This window comes from Geotrypetes seraphini, chromosome 2 (genome assembly GCF_902459505.1).
Source record: "Geotrypetes seraphini chromosome 2, aGeoSer1.1, whole genome shotgun sequence".
Lineage (NCBI taxonomy): Eukaryota > Metazoa > Chordata > Amphibia > Gymnophiona > Dermophiidae > Geotrypetes > Geotrypetes seraphini.
In genome coordinates, this window is record NC_047085.1 from 362648120 (window position 1) to 362662134 (window position 14015).

General features: G+C 46.0%; 1 protein-coding gene across 19 annotated transcripts in view; it reads right to left on the bottom strand.

The window, feature by feature from the left end:
• The window catches only part of LRRFIP2 (LRR binding FLII interacting protein 2), a 231529-nt gene that overhangs the window by 56235 nt on the left and 161279 nt on the right, over positions 1-14015 (bottom strand). For all 19 annotated transcript variants that reach the window (XM_033930537.1, XM_033930552.1, XM_033930533.1 and 16 more), the window contains one exon: positions 12780-12950. In XM_033930537.1, coding sequence (XP_033786428.1) covers positions 12780-12950 — 171 coding nt within the window. The remainder of the gene's footprint in view (positions 1-12779; positions 12951-14015) is intronic.

The following is a 14015-nucleotide window of genomic DNA, read 5'->3' on the forward strand; positions in this document are numbered from 1 at the left end:
TGAGCCCTGTGGTACTCCACTAATCACCTCCGTCATTTCAGAGGGGGTGCCGTTCACCACCACCCTTTGGAGCCTACCTCCAAGCCAGCTCCCAACCCATTTCGTCAATGTGTTACCTAATCCTATAGAACTCATCTTGCTCAGTAACCTGCGGTGTGGTACGCTATCGAATGCTTTGCTAAAGTCCAGGTACACGATGTCCAGGGACTCCCCAATATCCAGCTTCCCCGTTACCCAGTCAAAGAAGCTGATCAGGTTGGATTGGCAGGATCTCCCCTTAGTAAATCCATGTTGTCGGGGATCCCGTAGATTCTCCTCATCCAGGATCTTATCTAATTGGTGTTTGATTAGAGTTTCCATTAGTTTGCTCACTATCGATGTTAGACTCACTGGTCTGTAGTTTGCTGTCTCCATCTTTGAGCCTTTCTTGTGGAGTGGAATGACGTTAGCCGTCCTCCAGTCCAACGGGACGCTGCCTGTACTAAGGGAGAGGTTGAAGAGCGCGGACAGTGGCTCCGCCAAGACATCACTCAGCTCCCTAAGCACCCTGGGGTGCAGGTTGTCCGGCCCCATTGCTTTGTTAACCTTGAGCTTTGACAGCTCACCGTAGACACTGCTGGGCGTAAACTCAAAGTTACTAAACGGGTCAACTGAGCCAACCCTTGTCTGTAGCTGAGGGTCGAGCCCTGGCGCTTCTCGGGTGAAGACTGAGCAGAAGTATTCATTTAATAGTTGGGCTTTTTCCGAATCCTTTTCCACATAGTCTCCTTCTGGTTTCCTAAGACGTATTCAAACAATTGGGCACCCACTTGGCTGACAGCTTTTGCATACCCAGCTGCTCGTGGATTATACACTCAATACATTCCCTGGATATCTGTAGTATCTCAGCAATTGTTTTAACTGATATTCACTGATCTGCGAAAATCAGGTCATGGACATGGGCAACAATTTCAGGAGTTGACAATGTTTGAGGCCTCCACGACCTTGAGCATTTTTGGTCTCGAAATCTCCACGCTGAAAGCTTGAATACCACTTATTCACTGTGGAATATGATGGGCATTTGTCACTCAGTGTTTGCAACATACATTCAAGGATTTCCTTTGGAGTTTTCTTCTGCAGGAATAGGAACTTCATGACGGCTTGGAGTTCCTCACTTGAAAATTCCACATTTCTCATGGACATGGTTCAATCAATGATCTGAAACAATATGAAAATATAGCATTACGATTCTGCAAATTAGTACTTTGTCTTGTCATCTACAGTGGCAAAATAATACTCTGAATTTAGGAAGCTGGATGGGCTGAGAACTTTTCAGCACACCATCATAAGCCTGTTCAAAATACAAGTAAATTTAGGAACTAAAGTTTGCTAAACAGCAAGACAATGCACTGACTGTTGATGAACTGACAGAACAGTGCTTTCTAATTATATGCTAACTGCATGCCATATTATGTGGTGGGAAATGGGCAAGTATTAAGCAAGAAATAAACGTGGGCTGCACATAGTACTTTACTGCAATCTATCAGTATGTTGTAAGGAACTTCCTGTGTGGTAACTGCATTGCAACATGTTGGGCACATACCAACAACTGATATATAGTTTAATCATGCATATAAATTCAACCACACTTACAAGACAGGTTTTTAAATAAAAGTATTTCTACAGTTAATGCACCAAGTTACCCAAAGTGGCTTTAGAAATTACCCTTCCTCTGAGTGATTCTTCTAGACTAGAATAATTAGAATTTCTTTCATATGCTGATTAAAACTCTCTGTTTTTGTGTCTTACACTCTACCTGTCCTCTATCCTTTTCTTATTGTGCTGCTTTCCTTTATTCTCCTCCCATAATATCCAGGCAAAATGGAAAAATATATGTGCATCAATACTTAGCTGATGACCCAACTATAAGCATATAGCTATACCTATATTGGAAGATTAGGTTCTTACCTGGATAATCATCTTTCTGTTAATGCACATACAACTTTGTACTTTAGGTGAATATCCCCTGGTCATGAGTTGTTGCAATAGAATGTCAAATCACATCTTATCAACTCTGCCTCCTTCCCCAGTGGACTGTAGTGCCCTCTTCAGTTTGTACCATAGCAGCTGGTCACCACTACAACAGAAGAATGAGAAGGAAGGGTACAGGGAGCTTCCCCGGCAACAGTACATTTCTGTTCTGCTCTGTAACTCATGAAAAGAACAATAGTTAAGATAAACTTGCAATGTAGGTTTACGAAATAAGTTACCTTGATGTGTGCAACTAACATGAATACATATGAAACTCATAAACTCAACAAACATCACTTTATTTACCATGAATAACTACACATTCATCCAACTGACAGAAGATGATTTTCCATTTTCAGATTATGGACCTGTCTGTGGCAGCAAGCAGGCATGTAGAAGAAAAATCGCAGGGCGGGCCGTAGAGACTCCTATGTGTATTAACAGAAAAGTTTATCCAGATAAAAACCTAATCTTCTATTCTGTTACATAAACATAGGAGTCTATATATTAGGTGATGTACTAAAGCAGTGTCAGATATCTAGGATGGGATATCTGCTCGCAAAAACAAGGACCTAAAAGCGGCATCATCAAGAGCCACCACATCTACTCTGTGAAATTTCATAAAGGTATGGAGAGTAGACCAAGTAGCTGCTCTACAGATCTCTCCGGGCGGAACTGTCCCGTGTCTCTGCTCACGAAGACGCCACACTTCTACTTGAATGAGCTTTAAGTGAAATTGGTGGCTGTTTGCCACAGCTAATGTACATTGACAAAATTGTCATGTGAATTCATCTGGTAATAGATGCTTTGGAAGCTGGTCTGCCTCATCTTGACTGACTGGTTACAACGAAAAGATGATTGGAAAGGCAAAAGTCTTTCCAGATAGTGGAGTAAAACTCTCCATATGTTCAGCCTCTGTAATCTCTTACCTTGCTTAGCCGAACCTGTAGCACAAGTGGATAAACAAACTTTTTGATTAATATGAAAAGCTGAAACAACCTTTGGTATAAAGGAAGGTACCATGCACAAATAAACTCCAGCTTCTGTGATCCTGAGATATGGCTCCCTGTATGACAGTGCCTGCAATTCCGAGATTCTCCTCGCTGAGACAATTGACACCAGAAAGACTTCAGCGTGAGATCCAGAAGGGATGCCTCTTGTAGAGGCTCATACCGAGCTTTACTGAAGCCCTTTAAAACAATGTTAAGATTCCACGATGGAACAGGCTGACGTATCGGAGAGTGCAATCTGAGCATTCCCTTTAAAAATCTGGTCACATCTGGATGAGATGCCAGCAATACTTTGTTCACTCAAGCTCAAAAGCAGGAAAGGCCTGCCACTTGCACCTTGAGAGACATTATTACCAGGGTCTTTTCTAATCCAGCCTGGAGAAATGCTAGGACAACAGGAATTGGAGTTTTGGAAGGTTCTATATGATCCTTGACACACCAGGGTTGAAAGGTCTTCCAGGCCTTAGCATAGGCCACGAAAGTGGTGGGCTTCTTAGCCCGGAGAAGAGTAAAAATGACTACTTTAGAATATCCTTTTCGTGTTAAGGCTGTGCGCTCCAGAGTTATGCCATAAGACCAGAGTGATCTGGATTCTTCATGGGCACTGGCCCCTGACTGAGGAGACCCAAATGAACAGACAACTTGATGCTTTTGTTCCATTGAAGACGCACTAGACGCACCAATCCGGGTGAGCCACAATTTTATTTTTTATTTAATTCATTTTCTATCCCCTTGTCCCCAAAGAGCTCAGAGTGTTAAAGAGCTCAGAGGTTAAACATATATAATTTTAGTATAAGTTTACATACAAGTTATTATCCTAACTTGTCACATACTAGGGGTCTAATATTAATATACATAATATACAATTTACTGGTTACAATTTGCCATAGGTATCCTTACAGTACAAGGTTTTCGGTACATCTTTTATCCTAATTTGACACACATGGACAGTTTACAAGTTGGATTTGCCATAGTTTCATAACCTTAGTATATCAGTGTCTCACAGTTGTGTTCGTGTTGACATGTAGCAGTGTCTTGTTGAATGGCGTTCATTATTGTTGTTGCATGTTTATGCGTGACATCATAAGAACGTCGGAGCTTGAATTAGAGCATCAAACATTACTTTTCTTGTTAAACTTGGCAAGAGTGGAAGCAAAATCAGGGACATGTTAGTCCACGTTTATGGGGATAATGCCATGAAGAAAACGGCAGTGTACAAACGGATTAAATGTTTTTCTGAGAGGAAGAAAACCGTCACTGATGAAGAAAGGTCAAGGCGGCCAGTAATGAACAGAACTGACAAAAACAATGCAAAAATTTGTCGAATTGTGCACCAAAATCATCGGCTGTGAGAAGCATAGCAGACCAAGTAAACATCGATAGAAAAGCAGGAAAATTTTAACTGAAAATCTTGGCATGAGAATTGTGTGCGCAAAAATGGTCCCGAAGGAGCTCACCGATAAACAAAAGCAAAGGAGAGTCGACGTTTTGAAGAGGCAAGACAAAGTTTTAGGCTGTATCAATATGACCCTGAAACAAACCATCTAAGTGCACAATAGAAGTCAGCCAATTCCCTACAACCAAAAAAGTTCTGCCAGTCCAAAACAAGTCAAAACGATGTTGCTAACCTTTTTGGATATTGCAGGGATTGTTCACTATGAATTTGAACCAACTGGACAGTTAACCAAGTTTACTATTTGGAAGTGCTGAAAAGGCTGTGCATAAAAGTTAGACAAAAATGACCTGAACTTTTCGCTAACAACTCATGGCTCTTGTATCATGACAATGCATCAGCTCACAAGGCACTGTCTGTGAGGGAGTTTTTAGCCAGAAAACAAATAACTGTATTGGAACACCCTCCCTACTCACCTGATTTGGTTCCTAATGGCTTTTTTTCTTTACCCAAAGATAAAAGAAATATTGAAAGAAATAAATTTTGATGGCATCAAGGGTAATACGATGACAGCTCTGATGGGCATTCTAGGAAAAAAGTGTTCCAAAATTGCTTTGAAGGGTGAACTAGGAGCTAGTGTCTGTGCACAGCTTCCCAAGGGGAGTACTTCAAAAGTGACCGTAGTGAAAATCAGCAATGAGGTATGTAGTACTTTTTCTAGGATTAGTTCGCACACTTAATTGTCAAATTTGTATACAAGTACAAATGCTAATATTCCAGCTATACGCTATTCTGTAAAATGATATTTAAATGCAATGGCATGTAGTTTGCAGGTCATTCACATGATCTATATGCAGTCTTTAGTTATCATACTATCAAAAATGTGATGCAGATTTTAAATCCAAAACCTGCTCAGAGCCTGTAGTCCTTTTGCAAAAATTCTTAATTCACACTCCACGCAACCATCCACTTTTGAAATATTTTTAGATATCAATTTATTGAGCCTCATCCCCACCACTCCACAGCATCAAATAACTTTCATAGTGGTGAGCTTTTTGTGGTAATATCGTCACTGGCTCATTAATATAGTAACATTCTATTTAACCAGTTTCTTTAAAGTGCGCCGTGCTTTGTGCTACATAACTCAGGACTTCTCTTAAAGTACTCTGATAAACTAAGTGGGGTGGATGATACCGGCGGTTGCGGTAAGAATTTTTGAAGTTTATTTTGAAAGGTTGTTAGATGCTTGGAGCTAGTTTGCTCTTGTTTGGGTGGATGAGTTACAAGTACTGATTTAAAGTGTTTTTTTTATAGGGAGGACCCTTGAAGAAGCGATATGTGAAACATGTTGGGTTCAACCCTCCTGAATCAAGTTATTATATTAAATGAATGAATGAATTTATGAATCGATCTTAGAAGGAAAATTTGCTACCAAAGCTAAGTTTATTTATTTATTTATTGACGTATGACTATGAAATTAACAGACTATAGAGTGATCAAGCACTAAGCACTTTAAGAGAAGTACTGAGTTATGTAGCACAATGCACGGCGCACTTTAAAGAAACTGGTTAAATAGAATGTTACTATATTAATGAGCCAGTGACGAAATTACCACATAAAGCTCACCGCTATGAAAGTTATTTGATGAGGTGGAGTGGTAGGGCTGAGGCTCAATAAATTAATATCTAAAAATATTTCAAAAGTGGATGGTTGCTTGGAGTGTGAATTAAGTCATAGTCATTAATGCAGGGTGGATAAAAACCAACGATTTTAAAAAATATATTAAAAATCTGATTTTTATTTAAAGCATTTTTAAAATTTAAATTGGATTTTAAAAAATGCTTTTTTGAGAAAAAAATATCTAAAAATAATTTTCTATTTAAAAGATACATTACAGATATTTAAAACAACATGGGGTCCATTAGCGGAATTTGTCAAATCAGATTAATTGTATAAGCTTTTAATTCCTATTTGTTTTTTACACACATCCAAGGAGGGTAGGAGGGGGAATATGTTTTATATTGTATTATTTGACTGGATTTAAGTGCTGTTCTTTGTATTACTTGTTTGTAAAATTTTCTGCACTTTCTATTCGAACTGAAAACCAATAAAGTATTACAAAAAAAAGATACATTATAGAGCAAAAAAGTTAATTATTATGAAATAAGGATTAGTTTTTAATTATGCAGCATGAGGCTGTATATTCATGCAATATTCAAATTTTCTGGTAAATGAATTCCATGAATCCATTCATAATGTCATGGGCATGATTTAAACTAAGTCATTAAATTAAGTGATTTAAATCAAATCCACCCTAGTTCTGTGGCTGGTTTAAATAACTGTGCCTTGAATATGGCACGTTTTTGCATGTATAGTGCTATACTCTGTGAAAATAAATAAAGCACAGTTACTTACCGTAACAGGTGTTATCCAGGGACAGCAGGCATATATTCTCACATGTGGGGTGACGTCATCTACGGAGCCCCGATGCGGAAGCATTTTCAAGCAAACTTGATTGAAGATTAAAGTTTGCTCTGCTGCTCCACGCATGCGTGCCTTCCTGCTCCACTAGGGGGCGCATCCCCTCATGGTCTCCAGTTCACTTAACTAGCAAAGAAGCCAACCTCGGGGAGGTGGGCGGGTTGTGAGAATATATGCCTGCTGTCCCTGGATAACACCTGTTACGGTAAGTAACTGTGCTTTATCCCAGGACAAGCAGGCATGATATTCTCACATGTGGGTGACCTCCAAGCTAACTGAAAAGGGATGGAGGGAAGTTGGCAATTTAAGCAAATAGATTTCGCAATACCGATTGGCCGAACCAGCCATCGCTTCTGGACAGAGTCCAGACAGTAGTGGGAGGTGAAAGTATGAACCGAAGACCACGTGGCAGCCTTGCAGATTTCCTCAATAGGTGTGGACCTGAGGAACGCTACGGAGGCTGCCATCACTCGGACCTTGTGTCCCGTTACTCGACCATGCAGCGCGAGACCAGCCTGAGCGTAGCAAAAGGTGATGCAATCGGCCAACCAGTTGGACAAGGTGCGCTTGGAAACTGGGTGGCCTAACTGGTTTGGGTCGAAGGACAAAAATAATTGTGGGACTTTCCGGTGTGGTTGAGTGCGTTGGAGATAAAAGGCCAACGCTCTCTTACAGTCAAGAGTGTGAAGCGCCACCTCTCCGGGGTGAGAGTGGGGCTTGGGGAAAAACACGGGCAAGACGATGGACTGATTGAGGTGAAAATCAGACACTACTTTAGGCAGGAACTTTGGATGTGTGCGGAGTACTACCTTGTCATGGTGGAAAACAGTGAAGGGTGGGTCCGCTACCAGAGCCTGTAGCTCACTAACTCGCCGGGCGGAAGTGAGTGCAAGCAGGAAAATCACCTTCCACGTGAGGAATTTAGGATGGCATTTGTCTAGGGGCTCAAATGGAGGTTTCATTAGTTGAGCCAGAACCACATTAAGGTCCCAAACCACCGGAGGGGGTTTGAGAGGAGGGTGGATATTCAGAAGACCCTTCATGAAGCGAGAGACTAAGGGGTGGAGCGAGAGGGCTTTTCCTTCCAGGGGCTGATGAAAGGCCGCAATCGCACTGAGGTGTACTCGAATGGAGTTGGTCTTTAGGCCGGAGTGAGGTAATTGAAGTAAATAGTCAAGGACCAGAGGGACGGGGACCGACACCGGGTCCTGGCTGTGAGAGGAGCACCAGGTTGAGAATCTTGTCCACTTTTGAGCATAGCAGGTTCTCGTCGAGGTCTTTCTAGAGGCCTCCAATATCTCCTTGACTGATTGAGACACGGGGAGAGAAGTCAGGGGGAAAGAAACCAAGCATTTAGATGAAGAGATTGAAGATTGGGATGTAACAGCGAACCCTGACTCTGTGATAGTAGAGAGGGAAACCGAGGCAGAGGCAGTGGATCTCTGACACTGAGTTGAAGTAGAAGGGAAAACCAAGGCTGGCGTGGCCAGCGAGGAGCAATCAGGATCAGGGTGGCTTTCACCGTTTTCAGGTGGACCAGCGTCCGCAGGATCAGAGGGAACGGCGGAAACGCATACAGAAACCTTCCCTCCCAGTCGAGTAGGAAGGCGTCGGCCTCGAGTCGGTCCGGGGAGTGTATCCGGGAGCAGAAGAGGGGCAGTTTGTGATTGTGGGGGGATGCGAACAGATCTATTTGCGACGTCCCCCACTTTTCGAACACCTGTCATAGGGTCTGAGAGTGCAGTGACCACTCGTGTGGCTGGAGGAGGCGGCTGAGTCTGTCCGCCAGACAGTTTTGTTCTCCTTGTATGTACACCGCTCGAAGGAAGGTGTTGTTGGAGATTGCCCATTTCCATAGGCGCATGGCTTCCCGACAGAGGGGCCAAGACCCTGTCCCCCCTTGTTTGTTTACGTAGTACATTGCTACCTGGTTGTCGGTTCGGATGAGAACCACCCGGTCGTGAAGCAGATGTTGAAAAGCTACAGCTGCGAGATAGATGGCCCGGAGTTCTAGCACGTTGATGTGACAGCGGCGGTCTTCTGCTGACCACATCCCCTGAGTGCGGAGGCCGTCCAGGTGGGCTCCCCAAGCGTACTCCGACGAGTCTGTGGTGAGTACCTTGCTGTGAGGAGGGTTGAGGAAGAGCAAACCTTTGGAAAGATTTGAAGAGTCGGCCCACCAGCGGAGCGATCGTTGCAAGGAAGGAGTCACTGTCACGGGACGATCGATCTGGTCCCAGTCTTGACGCCATTGAGAGGCCAGGGTCCATTAAGGGATTCTCAGATGGAGACGGGCGAAGGGTGTGACATGGACGGTGGAGGCCATGTGGCCCAGGAGAGTCATCATCTGTCGAGCTGATACCGAGGTCATTAGTGAGATCCTTCGGCTCAGACTTACTAACGCCTCTAGACGCGGAGGGGGGAGGAAGGAACGGAGGCGAACCGTGTCCAGCATGGCCCCGATGAATTGTAGGGACTGCGAGGGCCGTAGTTGGGATTTTGGGAAGTTTATCTCGAACCCCAGACTTTGTAGGTAGATAATAGTCTGTTGGGTCGCTGAGATAACCCCTTCCCTGGACGGGGCTTTGATCAGCCAGTCGTCCAGGTAGGGGAAAACCTGAAGACCCTGGGAGCGTAAGGTAGCTGCGACCACCACGAGGCACTTGGTGAAGACCCGAGGTGACGATGCTAGGCCAAAGGGGAGGACTCGGTATTGCAGGTGCAGGTCTCCCACCTGAAAACGCAAGAACTTGCGGTGAGCGGGGTGCACTGGAACATGTGTGTACGCCTCCTTCAGATCGAGGGAGCAGAGCCAGTCGCCCTCGTCGATCAGGGGGTAGAGGATTGGCAGGGAAAGCATCCGAAATTTTTCCCGTACCAGGAATTTGTTGAGGCGTCTAGTATTGGGCGAAGTCTAGTATTGGGCGAAGGTCTCCCGTTTTTTTCGGTACCAGGAAGTAACGGGAGTAGAAGCCCTTCCCCCGTTGGCCGGGGGGAACCTCCTCCACTGCTCTCAGGTGAAGCAGATCTCGAGCTTCGGAGAGGAGTAGGGGTAGCTGCGTCCGGTTGGGAGGGCAATTCCTTGGGGGGTTGTCTGGAGGAATGGCCCGAAAGTTGAGAGAGTATCCTGATGAGATCACGCCAAGGACCCTTGCGTCCGACGTGACTTGTTCCCAGCGAGGGTAAAAGACCTTGAGGCGACCCCCGATGGGAAGGAGGCCTGGGACTACAGTGGAGGGGGCCCGCCCCCTTCCGCGTGTCCCGTCAAAAGGACGGGGACGGTTTGGTAGTCGCAGGCGGTTGGGACTTGGGCGGGGCCCGATGGTGGGCTTGGGGGCGCCTGGGCGGAGGCCGCGAGAAGGCAGGAGTGGCTTTTTGTGGGTAGCGGCGCGGAGGGGCCCTGAATGGCCTGGACGTGAATGGTTTTGGCTTTTGCCGCACGAGGGAGGCAAACGAGCGTTCGTGTTCGGAGAGGCGTTTTGTAGCCGCCTCGATAGTGTCATCGAACAGTTCTTTACCCACGCAGGGGAGGTTAGCCAGCCGGTCCTGTAAGTTGGGGTCCATGTCGACCAGGCGCAACCAAGCTAGTCGGCGCATGGCGATAGCAAAGGCTGCCTCTCTGGAGGAGAGTTCGAAGCCATCGTAGGCCGCGTGGAATAGATGGAGGCGTAGGTTGGAGAGGGACTCTGCAAGCAGGCTAAACGCTCCTTGGCGGGAGGCCGGTAAGTCAGTCTCATAGGCTCTCAGTAGTCCAATGAGATGTTTGAGATAGGATGTGAAGGTGAAAGTGTAGCTTTGCACCCTAGAGGCCATCATCGCATTTTGATATAGTATCCTGCTGAACTTGTCTAGGGTTCGGCCTTCTCGGCCTGGGGGGACCGCCGCTGAGACCCTATAGGGGTGAGCCTTCTTCAAGGAGGATTCTACCAACAGCGACTGGTGGGAGAGCTGCAGTTGTTCAAATCCCGGGAAGGGTACTGTACGGTACTTAGCCTCCATTTTGGAGGGTACTACTGTGACCATATAGGGGGTCTCGAGGTTTCTGAAGAAAGCCTGTTGGAGTACCGGGTTAGGCGGTAAGCGAAGGGACTCTCTGGGCAGTGATGGCATATCCAGCTCCGCTAGGTACTCTTTAGAGTATCTGGAGTCGGACTGGAGGTCTAAGTCCAAAGCGTGGCCCATGTCCTGGACAAAGCAAGAGAAAGATGGGCGGGATGTTCCCGAGGCCCCTTGCGGGGTCGGTGAACGAGATCTCCGTCAGGTGGAGAAGGATGGGGAGGCTTCCCTCGAGTATCGAGGTTCCTGCTCCGATCCACGCTCCGAGACCGGGGAAGCACTGTGAAAGTGTTCCGGGGTCGTGGATCTCCGCCGTCTCGAGGAGCCCCTCGGAGTTGATGCCGGGGTTCGGGGTACCGATCGATGACGAATCAGTGACCTCGACCCGGACTCCCTCGGTGAAAGTCTGAAACCTCGGATCGGAGCCCCGGTCCGAAGGGGAGTTCGGAGGATGCGCGGGTTGGAGAGTGATAGCTCCGTCACCCTCAGCGGTCCCGTACGAGGTGTAGGTGAACGGCCTCGTAAGTGGGGGAACCTCGGGCCTTCTTGGAGGTACGGCGGTTCGAGGTTTCTGTCGTTTTAGCACGACGTTTTGCCCCGCGGCGGTCTGTGGAGGGAGAGCGCCTTGGGTGTCTCGGCGAGGAGTCCGAGGAGGATGGGATGCGGCGAAGCTTGCGTGCTTTTCCTCGAGGTGGCTCGATGCGAGGCACAGGCTGGTCTGGAACATGCGGGGTCGAGGTCGAGGCCGGTTGTAGATGGGCCATTGGAGCAGACAGCTCTGATGAAATCATCGCTCGGAGTAGGTCCTGGAAAACGGGCACGGACAGCATCGAGGGCATGTCCACTGCCTCAGTGCGCTCCACCGGGGGCGACCTCGTATCAGAGTATTCCCGTGTGGTGGAGGCACGGCCCGAAGGCTTGGAGGGTTTCGCCGGGGCTGTGAGCATGGGACTTCCGCCATGCGTCGCCGGTGTACCCGAGGCTGGCTGTTGCGGAACCTGAAGAGGGAAGAGGGGACTTACCCGGAGCCGAGGCTTTCTGTTGTTCCGAGGACTTCGGATTCGAGTCTCGAGGCGATGCCGAGGTATTCGGGGCCAAGGTCAAGGCCGGGGCCGACCTCGAGGCCGAGGTAGAGGGTTGGTCGGCGGCGAAGAGATCCGCCATGCGGGCTTTTCTTTGGCGGAGGGCCCGGTTCTGGAAAGTAGCACACTGGGGGCAGGAGTCGGTTGGATGAGCGGCCCCCAGGCAGAGGATGCACCGGCGATGCAGGTCTGTGATGGAAAGAAGCCGCTCGCACCGGGTGCACTTTTTAAAGCCGGTCAAAGGCCAGGACATAGAATTGAAAGTGGCCGCGGCTCGAGTAGCCACGCGGCCACGGAAGCCTCCGGGTCGGTTCAAAAACGAAGCAGGAACAAGTTGAACAAGAAAAAATTTGCGCACAGCGACTTAATCGAGAAAAAAATAAGAAAATCGCAGTGCTAGAAGGCAGTTGGGGCAGAGCCTGAAAAAACACGACTTCTAGGCTCAGCGGAAAATTTTGAACTGGAGATCACGAGGGGATGCGCCCCCTAGTGGAGCAGGAAGGCACGCATGCGTGGAGCAGCAGAGCAAACTTAAATCTTCAATCAAGTTTGCTTGAAAATGCTTCTGCATCGGGGCTCCGTAGATGACGTCACCCCACATGTGAGAATATCATGCCTGCTTGTCCTGGGATAAATAATAATTTAAAAAAATGGAAGCATCTTTTTTCTTTTAAGAATAGGCTTCATTTGGGAAGAACAAAATCCAAACAAAATATGAGACAAGCAAATATACAAAAATGCAATTACCTTTGTCTTTTCTTCATTCTCTCTGTAATATTCTGCCATCTGTTCCTCCATTTCTTCAACAACATCCTTTAGTGTATCAACTTGATAAATCAAATTGCTTTTCTCATTATCTAGTTGAGCGTTGGACACCATGGCTTTTTTATATTTCTCTTCGACCTCTGACAGAGAGTCCTGAAAATATTTATATTGAAAACAAATTATGTAATTTTCCACTTTGGCAAATGTATCATGTAATTCAGAGGAGGCTATAGAGCATGCAAAATTTGATCAAAGAGAAAATGTAATTACTGAAAGACATAGTAAAGTTTTATTTCTTGTTTTAGTAATAGAACTTTAAGAGAAAGATGTTAAAAGAAGTTTGCTGTAATTCATTGAGGATATTGGCAGTGAAGTGCCCTCAGCATCCCAAGCTTTGTAGGTATCTTAATGGGTTGATTCTCAAGCTTCTTTTTGTTCTACTTTATGTGGCTTTTATGAAACTTATTAATATCATCCAGTTCCAGATCTTGGTTATCTCTTGACAGAAGAATAGTGATCCCATCTTTCCCACACTGTTGATATAATATGTGACCATTATTCCATTTCCACCCAAGGGAACGGTACAGTTTAGGGGAGTAAAGAACTTATGTGCACGACAGAAGAGCGGGTTTTGGGTGTGATTGTATGTGATGATCTTAAGGTGGCCAAACAGGTTGAAAAGGTGACAGCAAAAGCTAGAAGGATGCTAGGGTGCATAGGGAGAGGTATGGCCAGTAGAAAAAAGGAGGTATTGATGCCCCTGTATAAGATTTTGGTGAGACCTCATTTAAAATATTGTGTACAATTCTGGAGGCCGCACCTTCAAAAATATATAAAAAGGATGGAGTCTGTTCAGAGGAAGGCTACTAAAATGGTGCTTGATCTTCATCATAAGGCAAATAAGGACAGACTGTATCCTTTGGAGGAAAGGCAGGAGAGAGGAGATATGATAGAAACATTTAAATACCTATGTAATGTAAATGCGCATGAGTTGAGTCTCTTTCATTTGAAAGGAAACTCTGCAATGATAGAGCATAGGATGAAGTTAAGAGGTGATAGGCTTTGGAGTAATCTAAGGAAATACTATTTGACAGAAAGGGTGGTAGATGCATGGAACAGTCTCCCAGAAGAGGTGATGAAGGCAGAGACTGTGTCTGAATTCAAGAGGACCTGGGATAGGCACATGGGATCTCTTGGAGAGAGAAAGAGATAATGGTT